Here is a 27,349-nt window from a genome sequence, read left to right as displayed (position 1 = left end):
GTCCCACTGCCGCCCAGAAGGCCCTTTGCTATGCCTAAGGGGGTCTGGGCTTGTGGGTGGGAGATTGGTAAAGGGGTGTTTGTTTCACTCTCCTTCCTCTGGGGCCTGGAGGTCAGTGGCCCACACTCAGCTGTAGCACCAAGAAAGCTTAAGGCCAAAGAGGAGACAAGGAGGAGAAAAAAGGCAGTGGATCTGGGTGTCCCACGGCATTAGCCAGAAAGCTCCTGAGGGAGAATGCCCTTGGACCCCTGGCACAGTTGGGAAACAGGAAGGCTTGTCTTACCAGCAACTCCCTGGCTCTCTTCCTTGGCTATACAGTACAAGAGGTGAGGAGATTGTCCGCCTGCAGATCATGACACCTGGAGCAGGACTCCGCCTGATGGCCCCAGACCTGGAAGGAATGAGGTATGGGGGCCCTGCTGGGCTCCTTCCGTGGCATTTTAGAGGTGGGGTCAGTAGGGAAGGGATACAAATGGTCAGGGCAAGAGGCTGGTTGGTGAGAGACATGGTCAACCTCGGTCCCCTACCCTTATCTTATTCTTTCCACCCCAGGGGTGACTGCCCCCTGGCCAGAAATGTTAACCATCTGATGCACACGGTGCTGGGGAAGGTGAGTGACAGGGGGACCACAGCCAGCAGGGATCACAGAGGCCTTAGTCCTTGCCCTGAGATAGGAGGGAGAGAGTCATGCAACAGGCAGGCGGGATGGTGGGGTGGTGGGGGGAAGCCTACAGGGTTTGCTAGGGGCTGGGATCCGGGGAAGATGGGGTGGGGGCAAGGGGAGATCTGAGCAGGGAGGCGCCAATTCTCTCTGAAGGGACAAGTGAAAGGCGGGATCCATCTTCTATTCATTTAGCTATTCAGTCAGCTACCGTTTACTGAGTTCCTATGCACACCCGATCCCTGAGTCCCTGCCTCATGAAGGCCAGAATCTGGGAGGGAGGCCAGAGTGTATGCCCACTAGAGCAGTGGGAGCTCCAAGCAGGGGCCTGTCACCAGCTAGAGGTGGGGATGGTTAAGGGGAGGCTCCCTGGGAGAAGTGGCATCCAAGATGAGGCCTAATGGATCTCTAGTTTCCTTTACTCTCCTCTCTGACTCCTCCTCCACATCCCCACTCCAGTCAGGCACTGAGTCCTACCCATTTTACTTTAGGGATGTTTCCTCTTCTTAATCTTCTATTGCCCCATCCCTAGACACTCCACATCTCTACCTGGGTGAGATTTCTAAAAGGCAGAAGTAGTTATGCCGGCACCCTGGGGAAAATCCTGCCAGTGCATAGTTGTCCACTCATAGATCATTGTTCCCCAAGAACTCTGAGCACCTGCAGTTAAGTGTTCCATACATTCCCTTTGGACCAGAACAGAAATGCAGGAGTGTTTATTACTGGAATGATTTTTTTAATAAGGCAATATCGAAAGCTGCTTCATTGATTTCCCTAAGGTGACCAATCTCTGAGAAACAAGGGCAAAGTGACCCCAAGAGATGTAGGAGGAAGTCAGGCTGCCTCCAGTGAACATCCCTGGTGTGTCTCCTGTCTTCAGAACCCACGAGGCTTCTGGTACTTTGTCTGGGAGCGGCAAAGCTACAACAACCCATTGATCTCCCACTTGCCAATGGGAGAATCAAATTGGGGGAAGAAGAAAGAGGGAAAGCTAGAATTCACCAAGCCCTACCCTGCCCCAACAGCCTAGCAGGTATCCCCATGCAGGATGTAAACGCAGTCACTCTGTCCATTTAATAGATGTGGAAATTGAGACTCTGAATGGTCAAGTAGCTTGCTCAAGGTAACACGGCCAAGAACAGGTGGATTCAGGACTCCCACCGAGGCTGCTTGACTCCCACTCTATGCCTTTTGGGGTGATATAAATACTTGGTATTTTTTAATGAATGTATGATTTTACTTGTGGGCATCCAAATGCAAATTGCCAGGCGGTATTTGAGGGTTTGTAGTTGAGGTTTTGGAGAGAGGTTAGGGCGCAAGAAATCTCCATGTTATGTGCAGACAGATTAAAGTGAAACAGTGGGATTCAATGTCAGTGTTTACACGGGGCACAGTGTCAAGGGAGTCAAGGAAAGAAGCACAGACCCCTGTGTGGAGGTGGCAACTACCTGGTCATCCCCCCTGAGGGCAGCCTGATGGCATTGGAGGTATGGGTCAGGAGCACAGAGAGGTCGGAACAAGTGGAAGTCACTGGTTTGAAGGTAGCAGTTGATGCCATGGGAACAGAGGAAGTGGGCACGGTGGTGGAGCATGGGCATGGAAAGGAATGCTGAGAACACCAAAATTACAGGGCAGAGGAGGAGAAAAGGTGAAGGCTACTGGGAAGGTATGGCAAGGGAGGTAGGAGATGGTGTCACAGAGTTATGACAGACAGATGGAGGAAGGAAGCCAGAGGTGTCCCACTAGGTCAGAAAGAACAGAGGGAGGTTGAATTAGGAGGTTAGGAGCAGTCTTAACATCATAGAGAATTACAGTCCAGAACTCTGCAACCAGAGTTCTGGACTAATTTGAACCATTTGGGTTCAAATCCTAGCTCTTCCCCTTGTTACCTGGGGAACTTGGGGCACATTGCTTGGGCTCTCTGTGCCCTCATTCACTCATCTAGAAAGTAGACATGGACAAATACAGTGTGCATGTCCTGGGGTTTACCTGGAGGATTAATGCATGCAGAATCATGAGAATGGAGTCTGACCTCCAGTCAACAGTCACTATTAGTAATGAGAATTTGAGAATTGGCCAGTCCTACAATATCAAATTTTAAGTTCCTTGGAGACAGTTGGCATTTAGGGATGAGCTAACTGCCTTCATCTGAGTGTGGGTGGCTACTGGGTGGTTGACTTATGTTTCTTTCCTCCATAGTTTTTCCCCAGGCTCCAAAGACAAAGAGGTCCCCAGCCTTAGAGAGGCCAAGAGAGACTTGGTTGGTGAGGAGGCCTGCAAGAGCCCCAGTCTAGACCCTGAAAGGTAATTTGGTACAGGGATGTAGAGCCCATGTGGCCTTTGGTCTAAGGTCAATGGGTACAGCTAGGACCAGGACTGTCCAGTTCCCCACTGTGTCCCCAGTGTCTGAGGCAGTGCAGGTCCTCAGTGAATATTTGTTGAAAGAATAAATGAAGGAATGCATGAGGCCTGGAGAGGGGCAGGTCCCTCCCTCAGGGAGCCAGTTGCAGAGCTGGACAAATCTCTAGGCCAGATCACCTCCACCCTAGCCCTTGGCCTATCTTCACGGTGGCTTTGTCCCCATTGAAAGCAGTCCTGCTGATGGCCAAGGCAAACAAGGCTGCCAAGTGATCAGTTTAGGGTAGTCAGTGACCGAAGAGTACGTGCGCCTCAACAGAATATCTAGCGTGGACTTCCAGGATGACCTGTGGCTAAAGGGAGACATGGTAGAGGCTGACAAAGATGGGAGGCAGAGCTAGTTGGGGACGGTGAGTCCAGAAGGGGCGGTTGTACCCAGCCATCCTGTGACCATCTCATTGAGTTGTCCTCCAAGACAGACCAGGGAAGCCTGGGTGTGGTGAGCAGTGGCTGAGAATTAGACATTTCTTCAATGAGATGCTAGTAGCCAGCAATGGATAAGAGCCACAACCTTGCCTGCCTGCCACCATTTTCTCAGTGTGGAGTTCTGGACCCCCACTGGAGACTCAGCCATGGAAACAAAGGAAGGGAATCCACATGTCTTGGGGATCTTGTTTCTGCCTTGGGCTCTGTGGTTTATTAGTGATCCCAAATGCCTTGCCCCTTGTTCTGTCAGTCATTGATCCCTTCATTGTGCCAGCCTCCTCCCGAGTTGCCACTTTGTTCTGTTTTTGTTTTTGTTTTTGTTTTTTGGCTCCACTCTTGCTCCCAGTCCATCAGGTTTGGAAGAAAAGCAGAAATACTTGGCTAATGTCAGGTTGGCTCTAGTTAGAGCAGCACAGGGTGGCAGCCGGGAGCCGGGGTTTCTAGTCCTTGAGGCTTGCTCTCAAGACATCTTAGTTATATTAGATCGAAACCTAATCAGAGTCAGCAAATGCTTCTCTTCCCAAAACAGGTCAAGTGCACAGTCAGGTGATGGCAATGTGGGATCCGGAGCCATGGGCTTCCTACCTGAAGTCTTGACTGGAGCAGACATTGGCTCTGAGAGAGGAAGGTAAGCTGTCTGGGGGAGACAGATGGTTCCAACTTATTGATTCTCTCATGTCTTTGGTGACAAGCCAGAGTCAAGCTGCCAGAACTGCTTGGGTTGCTGGGGACTGAGCTCTATCATTTCCCATAGTCCTGTTTATAGCATGCTTCTCCAGTTGCTGCCACCACATCCTTTGTCTCTGGGCTTTCCACTTAGGGGAATTGCCCATGCTTGAGTTTTGTTCTGTCTACCTTCTGCCATTGGCTCTCAAGATCCTCCAGAACAGACACAAGGGCCCCCTTGCAGCTGGAGGCCCAGCTCCTTCTTGGGCAGGCATCAGGAGGTAGGATGAATGTGTGGGGAATGAATGAAGGGACAAACTAAACCAAAAAATGACCAAATTATGGTCATTTGTTTCTTCTTGGCTGAGCTCTGAGGACTGCAGCTGAAGAAGGTCCTTCATCGCTGCATTCTCCATTCCCTTCCAGAAGCCCCAAATCTCCTTTTCCTACCCCACCAGCCTTTCCTGGCCAGTTATGCTCTGTGGTTCAGTGAGAGGAAAAGCAGTAGCCCCTCTGAGAAGACAGGCATGTCTGGCTGGGCTCAAATTCCTAGACCTGGATGGAGTCAGGAGCTGCTTTCTCAGGTGATTCAGGAAATGGCAAGGTCCCACCTGTCCCCAAGTGGTTTCAAGCCAAGCATGGGTCATCCTTGGGGACAAAGGATGGGAACGCTGATGTTGGCCCAGTTTTTTCAATTCCAAGTTGTGCTAGCTCCCTTATGGTTCAGAGCAAATGGACAAAGAGGAATGACAAAGCCAGGATCTGCCCTACCACTGTGCTTCAGCAGTTGCAAGGAAAGACTGCTGTGCTGGGGCCTTGGCTCTTTGAGGTGCCACTAGTGGGGAGGGCTCTCTGAGAGCCCAGTACTTGCAGACTGCATCACCGTGTGCTGACCAGCATGGTTGTGTTATTAAATGAATTTGCTTGTTGCTGTTGTAGACTTCTGCTTCATGTTTGAATATTCATCTAGATTACCCTTCTTACTTACACACCTTCATAAAATGAAGTCTTTGCTTTCTGCTTTCATTTTCTTTAAAGTGAAGCCAGATATCAAATTACCTTACAAAATATCTGAAGAATCATCTAGACTTTTATGCCTTTTAACCTTTCAAGATTCAAGAGGTTTTTTTGTTGTTTTACCTATCCTTATTTTGACTATGATTTTTAAGAAACTTCCTGTTATTATATTTCCAAGGAAAATGTTGTTTCTTTTTTTTTTAAGATTTTTATTTTTAAGTAATCTCTACACCCAATGTGGGGCTCGAACTTACAACCATGAGATAAGAGTTGTATGTTCTACCAACTAAGCCAGCCAGGCACTCCAGAAAATGTTCTTTCTTTCTTTTTATTTAAATATTTTATTTATTTATTTGTCAGAGAGAGAGAGAGAGGGTGTGCATGCATACAAGCAAGGGAAGTGGCAGGCAGAGGGAGAAAGAGGCTCACTGCTGAGTGAGGAGCCTGATGCAGGACTTGATTCCAAGGACCCTGGGATCATGACCTGAGCTGAAGGCAGATGCTTAACCCACTGAACCACCCAGGTGCCCCAGAAAATGTTATTTCTTATGCAGGAAAGAACCACTCCTTTTCCATTCACTTTTCTCCCCCATTCACTTTTATGAATAATTGAATTTAGTAATTATGGTTGTAAGTGCAACTGGGATAAACAGATTTGAGAACAAACATGAGTGTAGGCTTGCATAGGTGATGAGGTGAGCTGTGACTGCTCAACATGCTGTGAGCATCAATCTGCCTGATTTACAGAGAGGCAAAGAATGCAACCTACCCTTAGGAAGACTGGGCAATTCAGCAACCGACTCACTCAGTCTGTATCAAGCTGATGGATACAGATGGACTGCAAAGGGATGCTGCTTCTATAAGTGGCCACAGGCCCCAATAATAATAACAGAAGCAATTTAGCACATGATACGGATTAAGCATTATTCTAAGTACTTGGCATATATTAATTCATGTATTATTCTTGGAAAACTTATGAGGCGGACACAGTTATTATCCCCATTTCACTGATGACCAAACTGAGGTCCAGAGAAGTCAAGTGATATGCCTAAAATCACACAGCTGGGAGGTAGCAAAGTGCTGATTTGAATGTATGCAATGTGCCTTCAGGGAGCATATACTGCCCCATTGTCAGGCAGCTGTGGTTGCTAAGTGAGTATTATGCCCTGAGCATCTATTTGAACAGCCCTTCAGCTCTCATCAGCTGTTGGAGATGGAAGCCATTGTTTGGGGAGGGAATAGACATAGAGACACAAAGTCCTGAACCCAGACCAAGCTTGGACTCCTTCATAGACTCTGCTTAGCTGCTGGCTTCCCCCCATTTCCTGAATGATCAGGATGTGTGTGTGTAGTGCCAACTCTCAGCCTTGTAAGCCTAGTACCTACTCACAAGGATCCAAGCTGAGGTAGCAGAAGGGATGGCACTGGGAGGCAGAGCTAAGGAAGAGACCACCCTGTAGGGACTGAAGCTCAACCCAGCAAGCAGAATCCCAGGGACAGCCAACCAGTACTAGGAGGCTCAGTCCCAGGAAGCAAATGGAAGTGGGTGAGGAGGGCATATGGGTCCAGGGGTGCTAAGGGGCAATGGGAAGGGGTTGTGCATCCCTACACAGCAGGCTTTTGCCCTATTTCATCTACCAGTCCACCAGTAGGAGTGGCTAGTTTGCTGTGGGTGTGTGGAACATTCACTAAGAAGCATTCTTCCTGTACTCCCACACAGCCCCAGGAGATGTAGGTCAGGCAAGGCTACTGGAACCCAAAACCAAGAGCTGATCAGGAGCAGTGCTCGATCTTGAACTCAGGTGCTAAGAGTTAGGGAGATGCCATCCTTTATGGCCAGATATTGCTCCCCCTTTCCTATGAGAAGACAGCTGGGAAAGGACTCCAGTCTCCTTTGGTCTGCCTCAGTAGGCATGTGTGCTTTCTCCCTCAGTTCCAGTACTACTCTGGCCTCTGCTGGACCAGCTGATCAGAAGAGTGACAGTCCAGCAGACCTGGAGGACAGAGAGGCACACCTGAAGGGGTAAGGCATCAGGCAACAGTGTTGAGCTTCTTAGGTGGAGAGAGCAAGTCAGGTATGCGTCAGCCTTTGGCCTGGAGGGTGAGGCCAGCAAGGCCTGTGAGCATGTGGCAGGAGCTGAAGCCCTAGCTAGAGCCCTCTGGACTCTGCCTCTGGGGCCACAAAGCTTTCCACTACACCTTGTTGCCTCCAGCCAGGAAGTCTTCCATAATCAGGAAGTCACCCACTCTTTCAATCAACAATCACTGAAATGGCACCTACCCTGTGCTGGAGGCTGGAGCAAACAGATATGGCTGAAGAGAGGCAAAGCCTGGCCCACACTGCAACTATATATTATGCAGAAGCAGGGAAATGGGGGACAGCTTCATGGGTTAGGTGGCTTTTGAGCCGAATCTTGAAAGGTGAATAGAGGTCCTTCAAGCAAAGGAAACAGGATATGCAAAGGACTCCAAACAGCCGGCTATTTCCTGGGCACTATATGTAGTTGAATGTGGCTAGTACTGAGGGTCCTTGTCAGGGACTGGTAGAATACAAGGGGCTGATTGGCATTTAATACCAGATATTGTTAATGATCACAACAACCATTTAACTTTGGGTCACCTACTGTGTGCACAGTCCTCAACTCACTGTGCTCCCCACAATCCTGTGAGGTTTGCACCTAATTAGAAGGAAGAACAAAGATCTGGATCCTAGGTATATGTGCCCCCTGGGAAGAACAGTGCTCTGAAAGAAATAGCCAGGGTGCTGATACAGAGTGGTGGCAGTGAAGAAGTCTATTACTCACATGAGGTAACTTGGGAAAGTTCCTGTAAGGAGGAAAAGGAACCAATTCTAGGAATATCAAGGAGAAAAGAGTTGCAGATAGAGAACTGCAGACAAACCTTGCAGTGGAATACACTAGAGTGGCTGGAGCCTAGCCAGTGACAGGGACCATAGATAGAGCAGGGCTTTGGTAAGGTATCAGGCATGAAGCCCTATTATGTGGCTTTTTGGGTTCAAATTGCATTGACAGTTAACACAGTGAACACAGTAACTGACACCTATAGTGAGCTCTTCTGGATGCTTTACAATCTTTCCAGCAACTCCATAAAATGAATAACCCAGGAAAACTGAGGCAGAGAAAGGTTAAGTAACTCGTCCAAGGGCTTACAAGTGGCAAAGCTGAGTTCCAATGCAAGAGCCTCTAAAAACAACACTTCAGGAATAACTTCAAGAAGTTATTTTATGAAATCTGTTGTGTGAAACAGATTCTCAAGATACAGAACCAGTAAGTCTTAGGTAGTTAAAGTGTAAAGCACCCTGTCTGCGTGATCTCATCCAATTTTCCCCAAACTTGGGGCAGGATCTCTCTTTTTATTATGCAATATGACAATAGAGAAAATTCTGGCTGCACTTGAGAATAACCAGGAAAGTTTAAAAAAAAAAAAAAAACTTCCTGAGCCCCATGCAGAGGTTTAGATTTAATTGGTTTTTTAAAGATTTTATTTATTTATTTGAGAGACAATGAGAATGAAAGAGAGCGCATGAGAGGGGAGAGGGTCAGAGGGAGAAGCAGACTCTCCGGAGCAGGGAGCCCCAGGCTGCACTCAGTCTCAGGACTCCAGGATCATGAGCTGAGCTGAAGACAGTTGTTTAACCAACTGAGGCACCTAGGCGCTCCTAGATTTAATTGTTGTGTGGTGGCTTACACCACCCAAATCTTAAAAATCTCAGTTTATTTTCATGTCCAGTTTGGGTTGAGAATCATTGCTGGCTTTGCGCGTGCGCTTCTGATTGGCGCCCGCCCACCAAAGTGGAGGGCGACACCGTCATGTGTGCGCCTGCGCGGCGGGGCGAGCGCGCCGCAGTTTGTGTGCGCCTGCGCGCACCGCCATTTCCTGCATGGGGCGCTCGGGTCGCAGTGCCTATTGGGAAATGCGACCATCCCGAAAGCGAAATGGCTGTCCAAGGCTGCGAAGGCCCCGGTACAGCTTCTCCTTCTGCCGTACTGGTTCCGGGCGCTAGATGGCGCGCGAGGATCAGAAATGGGCCGGGTGCTCCGTCAGGGCCGCCCCGGGCTCCCGCCGTCGTGGCGGGCCTGGAGGAAGCCGGCGGCGTCACTGGCCTTGGGGTTGCCGCAGGCCCTTCGGACCCCGTGTGGACCATGGCCGCACTCCAGGCAGAGGCGGCAGAAAGCGGGCGGGCTCGGTGCCCGCAAGGAACCGAAAGGGGCTCCTGTGGCCCCAGCCTGTTTGCCGGGGTGCCCTGATCTTCAGAACTGTCTGGAGGCAGGGCCTGTGGACACACTGGAGGGCAGCCAATCTTCCATCCACGAGGGACCACCTGGGCGGATCTGTCTGTAGGGCTCTGGGGTTCTGGCAGCTTAATTTCCAAGAGTTGTGTGGGGAAGAGTGATGGGGTTGGGCAAGGAGATCCTGCAGAAGCTCTATCACTTACTCGCTATGTGGCCTTGGGTGTATTTCGCATCTCTAAGCTCATTCTGCTCACTGCGGGACAGGCCAGTAAGTGGAGAGGCAAGATGTTAGCGTAAGGAAAGTGACTTTATCCAGAAAGCCAGCAAACCAAGGAGATGGAGGACTATTATCTAAGGAACTGTCTCTTCTTGGCATGAAATTTGAGGTTCTAAAAAAAATTAAAAGAAAGTTAGCTGAAGGGCAAGGAGGGGGTGGAATTAAAAGGTGACTAGCATCTGTAGGCATCCCAGTGCAAGGTTGTGTAATTTCTATGCACTTGGTCAGTTTATCTTTGTTCATAGGAAGCTGGTCATGTTGTTCGTGTAAATCTTAACATAGTCATTCTGAGCATACCTACTTATCTCCTTGGTGAGGTAAGTTTTGGGTAAAGAGTGGTTTTTGAAAAACATAGCTGTAGCGTGCCTACATGCAGGGCTAAACAGAAGTTTCTAAGCTTTAGGTCATAGTAGCAAGGAAAATGGAAAGCAATATGGAGTCAAACATGCTAAGTTTGTTCCTATTACACTCTGTATTTCCTTACCTATAGAATAGTGGTAGTAGCTATCTCTCAGGGCTGTTGTGACGGTTAAGTGAGTTTGTTTGTGTAAAGTATGTAGGACATTCACTGGCACAAAGTACTATGTCAAACTTCCCTTTTATAAATACTTAAAGCTAAATAAAGCAGCCCCAAAGGAATACCTTCTTTTACTAGAACTATTAAAAAAATACTGGGAAAGCTGGCTGTTGTTCCCCTATACAGTTTTATTGACCTGATTACTTTTAATAAGACACAGAGTAGTTCATCCCCTCCCCACCAAACTTCTGGTATTTTTACATCTAAAACATAGAGTTTTCCTCTTTGTTATGTTGCAAGCCTGGGGTTTCCACATTTATGTTCTTTCTGTACGAGGAACAGGTAGACCTTAAGCTCATGTATTCGCTGTGAACAACCATTATCTACCAGCAGAGGAGTATTTTGGAGGTAGTGTAAGAGTGGAAGGGGGTGTTATCTTCCATGTGGGGAGTTCGATTGTGTGCAAAATAGAAGCTCTGTTAGGCTACTGAATCTTTAATCTAGTTACAGCTAGAACTAAACACTTGATTTCCAGGCAATTTATTAGGGGCATGGGGGACATCTCTCCTGTGACTGTTTTACTAAGATTTCCTTTTTATAGGCCAGATGGATTACACCTCCTATAATTGTAGTGACTTTGCACTGAGGCCTAGGGCAAAGAAACCTTATTCATCCACTTGTCTTTGTGTTGTAGTGGACCCCCAAATTACTCTTTGCAAAGAATCTTGGACGTAATTCACAAATTGATGATGTCAATCTCTGTTACCATAATTTTATGAAGGACAGGAGATGGGACAGGATTCTGATTGACTCCATGACAAAGCTAGTTCAGGGCTTACAGAGGCAGGAAAGAAGCTCTCTAGGCCTTCTAGGTTTGTCTTTCATTCAAGCATGTATGTTGCAAATAGGGGTGCGGTGGGTGCGTCAGGGTATCCTGCTGGCTAAGGGACTGGCATTATCTGAGAAGACCACTTTTGGCATCTAGCTGGACTGGAACAGACAATCAGGTTAGAAGCAGCACAGAGAGGGACAACATCTACTTGCCTGCAGATTTTCCTGGGCAGCTGGTAATGGTAATAATCTTATTATCCCTGCTTAGGGTATTTTGGCTTATGTCACTTGAGGCTGAAGAATCACATTGCTCCTTTTGTTATTTCAGCTTGAAGGCACGGAGCATAGCTATTATGGGATTAACTTCTATGAATAAAGAGTCTCAGGGTTAGAGGAAACTGGTAGTGTTATCTTCTTGACCCTGGGTAGCCCTGCCAGTAATTGCAGGCATGAGCTGATGTTGTGAGGCTTGAGTTCAGATTAAGCCAGGGTCCAAGTAATGATGAACTAGATTTTTATTTTCTAGAATGCTGGGCTTATGTGCTCAATAACACGACTCAGTGTCCTTGGTCTACTGAGCGTATATCTTTGAGGCCTCCAGGTAACAGTACCATTACACATAGAGGTCCTGAAGAAGGCATGCAGAAGGCACCAGGAGAAAGAACAGTGTCCCTGGAAGGATCTCAGATGGGGATGGTGTTGGTAAGGGTGTTTGAGTGTAGGTGTGACATGAGGCCGGGGAGGAAGAAAGATCTCCCAAAGAGCTCGAAGTGTGGGATAGCCGAGAAGCCACTTTCTCCTTGCCAGATTCAGGGGATGGCAAAAGCATCAGAGGTTCAGGCTTTGTCTACTGTGAGTGGGGACTGCTTTTATCAGTGGCAGGGGGAGAAGTAGTGCTGGGGTCATTCCAAAGAGGACACAGACTGTCTGTGTGGTGGGGGCCATACTAGGTTCTTCTCTTCCCCATCTTCTGGAAGAAGAGCCCACTGTGGCCACAGGAGGTAACATCAACAAGCATTGGGTAAAGGAGGACTGGTCCAAAAGCACTTGCTCCATAAGGATATTTACTCTTCCTCAGCTCCTTGGCTGGTTCTGAAGAGAAGAATGTGGCTGCCAAGGTGGGAGAGACCTGGCAGGAGAAGCCCGAAGCCCTAAGAGGTGGCCAGGGAGACCCAGCTGCACCCTCCCAGCAGCCTGCATCCCCCAGGACCCCAGAGCCACAGAGCAGCCCCAGAAGACCTGAGCAGCTTGTGGAACTGGACAGCCAGACCAGCAGGTAAGGGTTATGCTGTGCTGGGCCCCTGCCTACCTGAGCTGAAACTTTGTCAGGGGCCATGATCCGGGTAGGACCCACTTTTAAAAAAAGATTTATTTATTTATTTTAGAGAAACACTCACAGAGACAGAGAGAGAGGAGTAGAGGGAGAGAATCCTGAAGGAGACTCCCCACTGCATGTGGAGCTTGATGCAAGGCTCGATTTCATGACCCATGAGATCATGACCTGGGCTGAAACTAAGAGTTGGTCACTGAGCCAAGTGAGCTACCCAAGCACCCTAGATGGGATCCACACTTACCCCATGTTCATGCCAGTGCCTGGCACTCACTCAGCCAGGTGCTCAAAATCCTGCCCCATGAGTGGAGTTGGGATGGTGACTCCCTAGGTATAAAACAGTGTTGAGGGGCTTCCTGTGGTGCAAATAGCTGGGATAGGGACTGTGATATAAGCAGGTGTGTGTACCCAGAGGTAAGAAGCCCTGGCTAATTTCCAACATGTGGAGCAGGAAGGCATCCCAGGATGGGGGTACCAAGTAGGATGAGGTTTATTTGTATGTATAAAATGGCACCATGAGGGAATGAGAGAGAGAGATAGATTGAGATTGAATAATGACACATTTTCTAGGCAACCTCATCCACTCTGTCCCCCAGTATAATCTTCAGTCGCCCCAGACCTGTTTACTCAATAGCCTGCTGGACATCATTATCCAGATCCCCTACAGGAACTTTACATTCAGCATAACTCAAATGACTTTATCATATCTCTGCATGGCACCTCCCCGCAACTTCCTTGCTGTCTCTCAGTTTGGAGCCATTACTATTCATCCAGTTGACCAATCCCAAAATTTTGGGACAGCCTTGGTTCCCACTTCCCTTCATCTGTACCTTTTATAAGACAACAAGACTTGTGGCCTTATCATCCCTCCCTTGGCTGAGCAGTTTCCTAACTGTTTTCCTGTATCATCTTACTTTATATATCCCCTGGCTGATTGTCCACAATGGCAGCTGGAGGGAATCTTCCTACAAGTCATGTCTGGTCTGTTCATGATGAATATAACATATTAATATTATTAATGTCAGTTTTGTTTTTGTTTAATGAATATGGAGTTTCCCTGGTCTTTCATTTATACTATTAGCCTCCCTTCCTCTTCCTCTTCCTCTTCTCTTGGGGAAGAATAGCTTATTTGTTGCCAAATTAGGAATAGGAACTACATAAACCCAGTTGGTCCAGTAATTCTCCTTGTATTTGGAAGCAGATGGCTTCAGATGTACAGCCAAGAAGGTTCCCCTTGAATTCTTTGCTTCTGCCTACAAGCCCCCAGAGCCAATTGTCCAGCCAAGCCTTGGCTGGTGAGTAAGGAGCTGTGGTTCAAGGATGCAAGGGGAGCCTTCCTTTTGGCTCTACATGTAAAGCCACTTGCTTCATCGGCTGACATTTATCTCCGTTTCCCATTCTTCTTTTATCTAAAAAAAGAGGTGTTAATTATTGGCCCCCTAAAACTCTGAGTCTTTACAGTGAAAAAGGTAAAAATGAGAGAGAAATACAGATGGGTCAGAATTCTAAATAGTAATATTGAAAGGTCTTACAGCAGAAGAGGACATGAAGAGGGGTACTGAGAGGGAAAGTTTTGGATAAATGAAAGAACCTGGAAAGAGTACCATCATAGAAACTAAGCCAGGCTGAGCTAACTTTCCAGTATACTGCAGACCCTTAAATAAGTGCACAGATTTGGTAAAATGGAGTTTATGGCTGCCTTAGGTATGGGGTAGATTGGGAGAGCAGAGACTTATGATGGAATGAGGAAGAAGTGGGCAGTGAGGTGGCGCAGTTGGTGGAGGTGTCCAACTCTTTCTAAAATGTTGGCCAGGAGGTGATGGAGATTGTATGGGTGAGCAGACAGATACAGCTACAGGATGATGGTAAGGGCTTTCTAAAGTGTATGCTTATGTGCCCATGTGAGGAAATACACTCTGGGTAAAGAGAGTTTGATATTTGAAGAGTGAGCAGACCCAAAGGTGAAGGATCACTGAATTTATGGTAAGGGCTTAGGGTGGTAGGTTCTAAAGACTTGGGAAGGAAGGAGATGGCTGTCTTAGAGATGGAAGGGAAGGATGAGTGCAAATGCTGGTTGGAGGGCAGTAGAAGGAATATGCAGAGTAATGTAGGCTTCTTGATTCTTTCTGTGAGTTACTGAGCCACACCTTCTATAATTAAACCAAATTTTACTTAGTGACTCCTAGCCCATGTACTAAGAACTGGGAATGCTGACAAACAAGATTTGGTCCCTGACCTCAAGGCGGTATGGATAAGGTATAATGGGAGCATAGTAGGAGTATGTGACTTGGTTGGCCTCATGAATCAGGGAAGGCTTCACAGAGGTGACAGTTAATGTTCCTCTTGAAGAAGTTCATGAGAAGGTGAAGGAGGACTCCAGGGGTAACGGGAATCTCCTGTGGTAAAGGGCAGATGGCAGTGTTGCATGCTGGAGGAGCACCTTGTGATAAGCCCTGTGCTTTGATAAGGCTGTAGTTCGTGCTGCTTGTAAGATATGCCTCTGGGAACTTGAAAAGGTAAATGGTTCTCTACACTTATTTGAACCTTTACCTAAATGATAAGAGATAAGGCTGACCACCTGGATAACCAGTACAAACAATATACTTTATGCTGAATCTCTGCTTGCCTCCTGGGAGTTGGGTACATGCCAGGTACATGCTAGGCAGAAAGTGCCTATGTGACCAGTCTCCAATAATAATCCTGGGCTATAATGAAAACACTGCCTTTTCCTTTCACAGATTTTGCTTGGTATCCTTCTATGGTCATAAATCTTAGCCTTGAGGATGACTATACGCTGAGTCTTAGGAGTCCTCCTAGTGAATCACTGACCCTGGGGGCGGTCTTAGGGACACCAACACACCGTATCAATCTCATAAAGGACAAAAGCCACATGTTTACAGATGGGCATGGTCAGATCATTATGCCTTAATAAGAACTTGGACTTTCTCCAGAGGACAAAGAGAAGTCAGGAAAGTTTTTTAAAGGATCGTTTTAAAATTCATGCAACATAAAAATTAGTATCTTAACCATTTTAAAGTATGCAGTTCAGTAGCATTAAGTACATTCATGTTGTTATGCAACCAATCTCCAGAACTTTCTATCTTGTGAAACTGAAACACTTTCCCCACGAAATGACTCCCCAGCCCCTTCTGCCCAGCCCCTGGCAGCCACCAATCTACTTCTTATCTCTATAAATTTGACTACTCTAGTTTCCTCATAGAAGTAGAATTATGCAGTATTTGTCCTTTTGTAACTAGCGTCTTTCAGTTAACCTAATGTCATCAAGGTCCATCCATGTTGTGGCATATGTCAGTATATCCTTCCTTTTTAAGGCTGATTAATATTGCGTAATATAGACACATTGCATATTGTTCATCCATTCATTTGTCAATAGATAGGCTGCTTCTGTCTTTTTGTCATTGTGAATAATACTGCAATAAACATAAGTGTACATATATCTCTTTAAGATCCTGCTTTCAGTCCTTTTGGGTATATGCCTAGAGATGGAATTGCTGGATCATGTAGTAATTATATGTTTATGTTTTTTGAGAAACCACCATGCTATCTTCCACAGTGGCTGTTTTCTATCATTTTACATTCCAACATACAGAGCCAGAAAAGTTTTAAGCAAGGGAGTGATATGGTCAGAGTTGTGATTTAGAGTTATTTCTATGTTGGCAGTGTGAAGAATAAACTGGAAGTGGGAAGAGTGGAGGCAGGGAAAAGAGCTACAAAGTGGTTCCAGTCCACTAAGTAAGAGATGAAGGGCTCCCACTAGGGTAGTAGTTATGGATATGGACAGAACTGTTAAATAACTATAATGAACCTAGAATTGGGCAACTGATAAGACTTGGGGGAACAGTGAGGGAAGGGGAGCGTTAAGTCAGAAAGCCATATTTGTGGCTCCATGGGCATGGTGGGGTGTGTGAGTCCTTCTGGCCGAGGTTGTGGCCAGGTTATCCCCAAGCTACTGCTTCATTGCCTGGAGCCAATAGAGCCAATGCCCCATCCATGGAGATACCAAACCAAGGAAGCACACTTAAACAAATTGGCAGACGAGGGCACCTGAGGCAAGGTTCTGGCTTTCAGATGGAAGCTCTGCCTGGGCTGGTCTGGATGTGTTGCTCTGGCAACACTCTTCCATTTCTAAGATGTTCATCGACACCCTGAAAATGTCCTTCTTTTTTTTCCTCCTAGTAGTCCACATCCTGGAGTGTGCTGGCTATAACTGTAGACAGTTTTCTTTCTAGAACCAGCTGGGTTTTCTATTTCCACTCTTTGGTTCTGGCCACTCACAGCATCTCAGTAGATTAGGCTCATCACAAAGGGAGGCATTTGAAATTTGTGAGCCAGGGGATTAAGGACCAATTCTGCTAATAGTCCAAAGTAGTAAGCAGTCCCTCAACCCCAGTCTGGACATACACCAGGAGGAAAGCCAGTCAACGCAAACCTACTAGTGGATAAGGTTTAACTCACCTGGGATTCCAGGAAGTGTAGAGTGAGGTCAGCTGAGAACTGCAGTGATGTAGGCAATGATAACAGCAGAATTGTAAGGGAGAGTGGACAGAGGATTGGAAAAATCCTTTTATTTTAGAATGTCTGAATTAACCAAGTTAAACTCTTCCAGAGCCCAGATAAAATAGGGATTTCTCCTGGGTAGATACTATTTCAGATGGGGAGAATTGGTGTAACCCAGCAGAAGAGGATCAGAGGACACTCCATGCTAAGGGTAAAACCTTAGGCCATGGGAGATTGAGTTCTTCCAACAGTTTAGCAGACTTTAATTTTTTTAAAGATTCCATTTTTAAGTAATCTCTACACTTGACATAGGGCTCAAACTTACAACCACAAGATCAAGGGTCTCACATTCCACTGACTGAGCCAGCCAGGAACCCCGGCAAGCTTTAATTTTTATAGTTCATGAGTGCTACCATTTCAGAAAACCAACAATGATAACGACACTGTAACTGGGGATAGAGGAAGAACGTGTTGGATTTCTTTCTTTTGCTTTTAAAGATTTTATTTATTTGTCAGAGAGAGAGCAAGAGAGTGCCCACAAGTAGGGGGAACAGCAGGCAGAGGGAGAAGCAGACTCCCTGCTGAACAAGGACCCTGATACGAGACTTGGGTTCTGGGACCCTGAAATTATACCCTGAGCCAAACACAGATGCTTAACCAACTGAGCCACCCAGGTGTCCCAAACTTGTTGGATTTCTCACATGACTTAACTGGTGAAAATGGATTCCTGAGTCACTTGAAAGAGCCAGAATTCCCCATGTGAGTGTACTTATTCTAACAAAAGTTTAGCAGCCCTTTTGTAATAATAGTGGCCCTTTTAAAAGGGAAAGCTTCAAGCTGTAAGAGAACAAACATATGGTAGTAAAGGGCACCTGGGTGGCTCAGTGGGTTAAGCCTCTGCCTTTAGCTCAGGTTATGATCTCAGGGTCCTGGGATCAAGCCCCACATTGGTCTCTCTGCTCAGCAGGGAGCCTGCTTCCCTCCCTCTCTCTCTGCCTGCCTCTCTGCCTACTTGTGATCTCTGTCTGTCAAATAAATAAATAAAATCTTTTTAAAAAATATGGTAGTAAGAATATATTTAAGTTACATTTAAAAATAATTGAAATTGTGACTGATTACATTGAGCTGTTGTTGTTTAATATTGGGCAAGGCAGCACCAGGACTCTGAGAAATGTCATGGACAGTGAGGGCACTAGCAAATCCCTAGGAATTTTATATAATTTCTGAAATATTTTTATCATTAAAATTTTACTCCTTAAAATTTAATTTAAGAAAGACACAGCATTATTATTATTTTTTGATTTGACAATGCTTCCCATAAAATTTATACAGAATTAAGTAAACATAATTAGTTTACCACTTCTCTTGTTAAAAGGTAAAAGAACAAACTGTTTGGGCCCTCTGGGAAATCCCAGTGTCAGTTTTAGGTGTAAAAGATATTTCAGATTTGATTTGGGGAAAGCAAAATGTCGAATGTTATCAGGAGTTTTGGACATTTGATTAAGATTATGGAATAGTGAGAAATAATACTTGGTTATTAAATCAAAGTGACAAAAAATTTTAAGTAAACATAGAAGATAACATGATTGTAAACACTCTTAGCTCTTTTAAAATTGAGGCCTTTTAAAAATAATTGAGGACATGATAAAGTCAACAAAAAAATAAGACATTCATTTGATAAGACATAAAAACTTAGCTTTTTAGATCATGTTACCCTCAAAGATAAAATTGGCATTTATTTTACCAGCAAAATGGATTTAGTTGGGTATAGCAGAGAATTACAATTCAGGACACAAAAACTATAGCAAAACCAAGTCTGAGAACAAAGGAGAAGAACACTTTTTTATAGAAGAAAAGGAAACACATTGGGAGGCCTTGTTATAAACAAAAAGTCCATTGGAGTAAACTGGGACTTCTAAGTGTAGTGGCTTCTCATTAGCTGAGCTGTGACAACTTCTCATGGGCTTGGCTGTTGTCAGGTGAGGAGAAAATCTTCCAGAAGATTCCTTTTGGAAGATTTTCTGGAGTAGTAAAACATAGGCTTCTTTCTATTGGTTTTGCAAAGGGCATGAAGGAGTGATAGGGCGTGAGAACTCCCACTTCTGGCCTCCTGACTCCATTTTAGTGAGGTTTCCCTTCATTATTTTTCACAATAGATTACTGAGGAAGAAATAAAGACCATTAACCTTTTATTAAGAGCAGGCCAAATAGAATCTTTTTTTAAGATTCTATTTATTTATTGGGGGAAGAGACAGAGAGGGAGAGGGAGAGAGAGAATCCCAAGCAGACGCCATGCTGAGTGCAGAGCCCAACATGGGGCTCAATCTCATGATCCTGAGATCATGACCTGAGCCAAAATCAAGAGTTAGATGCTCAACAGACTGAGCTACACAGTCAGCTCAAGAAAATCTTATTTTAACAGAGAGAAAGCCAAATTTTAGTTTTATATCATACAATATTTGATACTAGAGCTCTTTTTGAAAATATTATAAATAATCTCATTAAACTTTAGTAAATTTTAACCACAACAAATAAAATTTCTTTTCTATAAATCTTTTATAATTTTAAAAATATCCATTTACCTTTCATCTTGCAAAATTTTTGGAACTGCACAAAACTTATATTTACAAAAATATATTATTTATATATAATATATTTATATTTACAAAAATATATTATAAAAATATATATTTATATTTATATTTATATAACAAAAATAGATTTGAATTCCTTGCATACAAAGTTGTTCTCCTTGGGCACCAGGGTGGCTCAGTGGGTTAAAGCCTCTGCCTTTGGCTCAGGTCGTGATCTCAGGGTCCTGGGATCGAGCCCTGCATCAGGCTCTCTGCTCAGCAGGAAGCCTGCTTCCCCCTCTCTCTCTGCTTGCCTCTCTGCCTCCTTGTGATCTCTCTCTCTCTGTCAAATAAGTAAATAAAATCTTTTAAAAAAACCCCAAAGTTGTTCTCCTTTGCTGTTATTATTTTTAGTAGTCTCATTTATACATATTGATTATAATTTTTAACTATTAATAATGTAACTTCTGTTTTACAAAGAAATGTAGGAGGTAGATCATTTTGAACTGTTTGTCATATACCAGCATTTTACAGTAGACTAGTAAAGCTTATGAATATATATCTCAAAATTTTTCAGTTATATACTTTTTATAATATTTTTCAATGTGGACAAATGAAGACTTTATCAAGAAATCTATCTACAGCCTCTTTGTACTATAAAAAATAAGCAGCAAAAAGTATATAAACTTAGGCTTAGTAACTAATGCACGATTTTTTCTTACTTTGAAATTATCTAGGTATTTAGGGAATATCTGTTAATTTAATTTAGCATGAATGTAAGGTTTTAAATTTCCAAAAAGATCTTGGAAACTGTCTTTAAGCTGACATAAAACATAGTTACTGTTGAAATAGAGTTTATCAGAATAATGACAGTTTGATTAAAAGCAAATGTGTTTTTTTGTAATCTTAAACATCTAATAGATGTAATACTAGCTTACTGGGCTAGTAAACCCATTAAGTTTAGGAAGATTATACTTAAGTAGAATAAAAATGTGTGCTTGTATCATATGTAAGGTTGATAACTCACAAGACATAGCTGTTCTTATTAAACTAGGAATGTTAAACTAGTCTTGCTTGCCAAAGATTCAGCTAAATGTCTTAAACTTGAATTTTTAAAACATTTGGGTTAGTTTTTATAACACTGGTTTTTTACATTCAAAATTCAGAATTTATTTATTTTATGAAAGTCTTAGGAATATTTAATTTGCATAAGTGCTTATTTATCTCTGTGTCATTTGGAATAGAGAATAAGGGACTTTGTAAGTTAATTTGGTATACTTTCCAGAGATAGGAACATATTACACATATATAACATACATATATACATAAACATACAGACAGACAGAAAAAGAGAGATCTCATGACTTTAATTCTAAATTTTCAGCCATGAGTCAGTTATAAGCACCCAGCCACAAAACTCACTGGTTTTGTAAGTGTTGGCTCTCATCTTTGCCCACTTTATTTTTTTTATGACAGTTGTGTTTATGGCAGATGGGACAAATTGAGGTTACCTGCTCAACAAGAAGGGTAACAGTTCCTACTAATATTTGTAAAGGAAGCTTTTAAGAAATTTTTTTGTCCTGGGGTGCCTGGGTGGCTCAGTGGGTTAAAGCCTCTGCCTTCGGCTGGGGTCATGATCTCAGGGTCCTGGGATTGAGCCCCACATCGGGCTCTCTGCTCAGCGGGGAGCCTGCTTCCCCTTTTCTCTCTGCCTGCCTCTCTGCCTACTTGTGATCTCTCCTCTGTCAAATAAACAAAAATAATATCTTTTTTTTTTAAGGAAGTTTTTTTGTCCTAATAGTAATCTTATGGAGACTGTAGACTAAGTTTGGAGGGGCGGACCAAGGAGAGACTGCCTTTGCGGTGTCTCAAGGTTCATCTACCTGGATAAAATATCTAGAGCATTCAAATTATGTTTTTCAGCTTCAAATGGTTGTTTTTGGGATCCCAGAGATCCTGGAGATCCCCCAGTGGGTGCCCGGACCTAAAGGACCACATAGTGGTGCTGGGCACAGATAATTTGGGATATTGGGAAGCAGTCGTAGCTTCAGGGGGGGAGTTGACAAGGGAAAAGGAATGAAGAAGTCAGAAGAGTGAGTGTGGACAGCTCTGCCATGTTTGTCTGTTGTGGGGGAGGAAACTGAGGGTGAGAAGGGTCTTTTTAAAAAAGATTTTATTTCTCTATTTGACAGAGAACAAAAGGAGGGGGAGTGACAGGCAGAGAGAAAGAGAGAAGCAGGCGCCCCACTGAGCAAGGAGCCCAACGTGGGGCTGGATCCCAGGACCCTGGGATCATGACCTGATGACCTGAGCTGAAGGCAGACCCTTAACCAACTGAGCCCCCCAGGCGTCCTTTGATTGCCATTTATGAGCTGCAAAGGGATCCTCACCCCAGATTGTTCATCCGTAAAAAGGGGATGAAAATGCGATTGACTCATAATAATAGCTGTGATTACTTAGCCATAAAGGACAAATTACTACCAACTGTGAAAATAAAGCTGGCACAACAATATGAATGTGCCTGCTTGTGCGTGTGCTGCGCTCCTACACATTTCAGGGTGTGTGCATCCATATGTGTCGCCATTTCCTGCAGCCGAGAGCTCCGACAGAGGTGTCCCCTCGGAGATGTGACCATCAATAGGGAAAATGGCTGCCCTGGGCAAGATAGATCTCGGCTTGCTTTAAGCTGCTGTCTTGCCCACGCCGTCCAGCAGATGGCGCGCGAGGATCACAAATGGGGCTGAGTCACACACTTCTGGTCTGGCTGGGAGTCTTTGGGTGTTGGTGACCTATTGTGGGGTCACCCGCCTGTTTGAAAATTAGCGAGCAAAATGATACTGTTTCCCTTTTGTCACCCTCACCCAGCCCGCCAGGGGAGCCTAGGGGAGAAGCTCCTTCTGAGAGAGCTGGGCCTATGTGGGGCTGCCTGTGTTCTTAATTCTTCTGAGCACCAGGGCCTGGTGAGAAGACCAGATGGCTTGAGGCTTTTTAGGCAGGACAGATGAACTGGAATGGGGAAGGCTTGGAGAAAAGAAAGATGGCAGTGGGAGAAGGGGGACAGGAATACCACTGTTTGTTTCCAGCTAGAAGGACTGTCTTTCAAAACCTCTTTGAAGTCATCATGTGTTCTCACAGACTCTGTCAAGTGGGAAGGGATCAGTAGTCCTGGGGTTCTCCCAAAGACAAAAAAGATTGGTCTCTGTGTGGTGGGGGCCATACTGGGCTTTTCTCTTCCCCATCTTCTGGAAGAGGAGCCCACTGTGGACACAGGAGGTATCATCAACAAGCATTGGGTAAAGGAGGACTGGTCCAAAAGCACTTGCTCCATAAGGATATTTACTCCTCCTCAGCACCTTGGCTGGTTCTGAAGAGAAGAATCTGGCTGCCAAGGTGGGAGAGACCTGGCAGGAGAAGCCCGAAGCCCTGAGAGGTGGCCAGGGAGACCCAGCTGCACCCTCCCAGCAGCCTGCATCCCCCAGGACCCCAGAGCCACAGAGCAGCCCCAGAAGACCTGAGCAGCTTGTGGAACTGGACAGCCAGACCAGCAGGTAAGGGCTATGCTGTGCTGGGCCCCTGCTACAGCCCAGGTTTTTTTTTTTTTTGATGTGCTACCATGCAGAACAAACTCTAACATGTTTGGCAAATCTGTTACTCTCTGCAGGTGTGAGTGGCTAGGAGGTAGTGGGAAGGTGACCAGCAACGAATGCCCCAGGGATAGGTCTTATTGGGCTTTAATCTGGAGCTATTGCGTCCTATCTGTTAGACCAAGCCTGGAACAAAGAAAGTGCACAGAGTACCATGCTTTCTGGCAGCCATTCAGAGCATGAAAACCTGGGTCAGGAGAGGATATGGAGTGCCTCTGCCATTAATGGAGATGGAAGATCTCTGAGGAAGATGTGTTGTTCTGTGAATGGGAGCTCCCAGGAGATAAAAGATGTGAGATGAACTCTTCCACTGCCATCACTGCCAGCCAGCGCAGCTTGCATGGCAACATTTGGGTGCTCCCTTTCCTCCCTGGAGATCTTTTCCACAAGGTGGCCATGAGTTTGGAAATAACCAAGAGCTATGGGCCTAGAAACTATATAAGTATCTCCTGTGAGCCAGCTGTAGGTAGCATCCACACACACATTGAACAAGAAGGGAAAGAAGGGCCCTGCCCATTCACCCTCAGGGAGCACATGGTGCACCAACGAATAAACACAATAGGAGTAACACCATAATGATAAACATCATGCATTTGCAGGCACTGTTCTTGTGCACTTGATTCTCACACCAACCATATAGTGGAGGTACTATTATTATCTCAGATCTAAAGAACACAAATGGAAGTAGAGGAAGGTTGACTAGCTTGCCAACAGTCATTCAGCCAGGCAGTGGCTTAACAGGTATTAGAAAGCAGAGTCCAGAGCCTTTACTACTTAGCACTGTGCTGTATCTGTTGCCTCTCCATTTGTGATAATCCCAGAAAAGAAGGAAACTGGGTCTTCTAATGGAGATAGGCCAGGACAGGGGGTATTGTAGCTAGGATGGTTGCGGAGAGCTTTTCTGCTAAGAAGGGGAGAGTGCAGTCAGGACCTGAAGCATAGGGAGGAGCCAGACTGGAAGGGACTTCTAGCCTTGTAGACTAGAAGGAGGAGACTGTGAGAGAGAGATAGGATGTTACCTGACCTGGTGGAAGTCTGTCATTGCTCACATTGCAGTCATAGAAGGATCCCCATGGGATATTTTCTTACCTTGCCCGCTTGGTTCTACTGCCCCTTCAACTCTTGTGCTGGGTGTGGACCACAGGATGCCAGACACTTGCTAGTTGTGCCTTCCTCTCGAAGTCTTTTTCTCTAACTCTCCGGCTTTGTATTTTATCCCCTATCTGTCTTTCCAGGTTCCCATGGGGCCTCTCCTCCCAGCTAATCCACCTCCTCCAGTTTCTATGGTTCATTCCTATACCATAAGGTGACATAGGAATAGGCACAGGATGACTGGGCACAAGGAAACAGGGTGAGAGAGCAAGTACTCCAGAAGGGCTTCCCAGAGGAGAAGGTGGTGTTATGTGCAAAGGTACGAGACAGATCAGTCAGTATAGCTAGAGATTCAGGTATATATGACAAAGTTTGAGAAGATGAGACTGGGGAGCTAGGCAAATGCAAGACTATGCTTGTTACCCACCCCCCACCCTTAAACTAGTTGTGTTCTTGGACACTGGATTCTCTAGCAAGGGAGCGGCCCCAGTGGCCCCAGAGCCCAGGCCAGAGGTTGGTCTGAGCAGCAACATGTTGGAAAGAAGCCAAATTCAGCCCAGGACAGTGTGTGCCCATAGAGCTGTCCCAAGGCCACTGAAGAGTGGGTATATGTAAAGGGGATGGGACACAGTGGCGAGGGGGGACAGTGGCAGTGCCCACCAGAATACCCTGACCTACAGAGGGCAGAATGAGAGCAGGTAAAGGCCTGGTCAGAAAAAAAAACCTTGTGAGTCAGCTAGGAGGTCAGATCTCAGGCCAACAGCTGTGTGTACAGTCAAGTGAGGGAAATTCAGGCAAACCATCATACCTGTCAGTTTCTTCCCTCTGCCCATGGCAAATGCCTTCTAGAATGAGGGGCATCCAGGTCTCTTCTTTAGTGCTGCCTAATTGTATTTATTCTTCTCTCCCTTGGTGTTCTATTCAAAGAGTTCTCTGGAGTATGAGGGGGTAGAGCTTGATCCTAGGAAGGGTCTGTCCCATCCAGCAATGAGGTGAGCTGGACTGTGTCTGTCAAGGCCCTGGTAGTCCTCATATTCTCTTCAAACCAAGTGAGTTACAGGTCAAGGCCTTTGGCTGTAGTGGGGAAGGATACTCTAAAATTAAAGTCTTGCCACTGACTCTCAGTGTTACCTGGTCAGTTCGCCTGGGTTTTCTTATCTGTAAAGTAAGGGGTTCCACCCACTCATCTCAGGAACCTTATAAAACACAAGCTCAGTGATTTGCACGGGTTGTTTAAACACATTGGCATATTTTTAAACTCCTTGAAGTGGCAGTCTCAGGGGTAGGTCCCCCAAACCCTGCTTGATGCTGGAAGATGTCAGCTCTCAATGTTTATACACTCACCCCTCCATTTCCTTCCTTCAGGATAAGAAACCCCTCGGATTGTATGGTCACTGTTACCGTCACTGCCTCTCCTGAGCAGCCTCATGTTTATGTCCCAGCCTCTCCAAGTGAATTGGACTCCAGTTCATCCAGGTAAGAAGAGACAACCTGGAAAGTGTTCTCTGGGCTATATCCTCCCAGAGGATAGAACTTGGTTTTTATCCCATTATTGCAGGGAGACTGAGGAGGTGGAGGGGGGGCAGCGAAATCAGAGGTCCCTGTGATAACATCAAGCCAGCTTGGTAAAGGCCAAATTCAGGGCCATGGTGAGCCCAACATGAGGCAGATGTCCACTGTTGCCAGGGACCTATCTAGGACTGAGAAGGGAGAGATTAGATGGTTGAGGGAGATTCACACACCGTGGCAAGGACCAACAGTCTATGTCTGCAGCTTTGAGGCTATCCTGTGCCAGATAAAAGGGAAAGAAAATGCAGTCAGAAGGATGGAAAGTTCACTGTACTGGAGTCTGGGGATGTGGGGGACAAGCCTCCCACAGCGTAGAGATCTGCATGAAGAAGGAAAGCATATTGACATTGACTCCAGGAGCTTTTTTCTAGGGTTCTCAAATCTGCACATAGAAAGCTGAACCCACAGGCTTCAGTTTCAGCCAAGTCCAGGGTAGGCTCAGCAGGGCAACAGCTCCTGTTTGCCATTTTCCTTGCCTGGTGGTGGCTAGAGCCTATCAGCACTTCTATCCCCAGGATTTACCATAAGTGTCTTCCCTTCCTTCAAACCAGGTGGGAACCGTCCCAGCCCTGGACCCCTCCTTTGGGCCAGGCCCTGTCCCCTGGCATCTCTCAGTATACCTCTTTCTGTTCTACTGTGCTCCTTCTACAGCAAAGGGATTCTGTTTGTGAAGGAATACGTGAATGCTAGTGAGGTATCCTCCGGGAAGCCAGCGTCTTCATGCTACAGCAGGTAAGAGCGAGTCCCAAATCCTTCTATGATCCTGAATCTTCAGTACCTCTTCTGGGGCTTGGCCCAGGATTGTTTCTGTGTAATCATTTGTTGAGTGGGTGAATGCTGTAATCGCCCACAGTCATGATTTATGAATCTCAAGCTGTTTTACCTAAATCAGTGCCTTTGTGTTCCCCCTCTATTGTTAATTCATCCTATACCCCACTTCCAGTGCCATCTCTTTCCATCTGGCTTTGTTTCTTGGTAGACAAACTTTCTGTAGTAAAATTCTGAGAGCATTGCTCTTTACAGAGCTGGTAAGGCCCTGAGGGACTTTTTACCTAGTTAATTCCATTGTATTTCAGGGCTCCTCTCTCAAGCTCCCATGCTTCTTCCAGCATGCCAGGATGCCTCACATTTGACTGCACATACTGGAACACACGCTTAACTGCAGGTTCTGATATATACATAACTTTTCACTCATCATCTGAAAGATATCTTCATGCCACCTTCAGTTAAAAAGTAATCCGCACTGAGACAGCATTCCTCTGGGAATGTCTTTTTTTTTTTTTAAATGACACATCATCTTGCTGCTAGGATGAAGATTTTAGTAATAGAGAGGAACATCATGCCTTATTTCAGGATTGGGCCTCTGGGGATTCTGAACCAGCTTTCACTGGTACTGTGGAATAATGACCATAGGTGTCAAGTTCAAGCCCCAGCTTGACCCCATTGGTTGGGTCATTTTTGATGCTCTGTCTTCCTGAACCTTAGTTTCTTCATCTGTAACTCCTTAGGGTGGTTTTTGTCAATAACTTTTTTGAAATACAACTCCTATCTCATAAA

At 45.6% G+C, this 27,349-nt stretch overlaps 1 protein-coding gene across 5 annotated transcripts in view; it reads left to right on the top strand.

Moving 5' to 3' along the window:
- ZNF185 (zinc finger protein 185 with LIM domain) overlaps positions 1 to 27,349 on the top strand; it is a 43,086-nt gene that overhangs the window by 10,543 nt on the left and 5,194 nt on the right. For 2 of the 5 annotated variants that reach the window (XM_032845263.1, XM_032845262.1), the window contains exons 11-18: positions 319 to 405; positions 2,861 to 2,965; positions 4,035 to 4,133; positions 7,122 to 7,211; positions 12,145 to 12,342; positions 22,838 to 23,035; positions 25,589 to 25,699; positions 26,444 to 26,524. In XM_032845263.1, coding sequence (XP_032701154.1) covers positions 319 to 405; positions 2,861 to 2,965; positions 4,035 to 4,133; positions 7,122 to 7,211; positions 12,145 to 12,342; positions 22,838 to 23,035; positions 25,589 to 25,699; positions 26,444 to 26,524 — 969 coding nt within the window. The remainder of the gene's footprint in view (positions 1 to 318; positions 406 to 2,860; positions 2,966 to 4,034; positions 4,134 to 7,121; positions 7,212 to 12,144; positions 12,343 to 22,837; positions 23,036 to 25,588; positions 25,700 to 26,443; positions 26,525 to 27,349) is intronic. The other 3 variants (XM_032845264.1, XM_032845265.1, XM_032845266.1) reach the window with 3 other exon arrangements.

The sequence above is a fragment of the Lontra canadensis genome, unplaced genomic scaffold (genome assembly GCF_010015895.1).
Source record: "Lontra canadensis isolate GAN:19392208 unplaced genomic scaffold, GSC_riverotter_1.0 scaffold161, whole genome shotgun sequence".
NCBI lineage: Eukaryota > Metazoa > Chordata > Mammalia > Carnivora > Mustelidae > Lontra > Lontra canadensis.
Note: the sequence above shows the minus strand (reverse complement) of the source record. Positions and strands in the feature narration are given on the sequence as shown.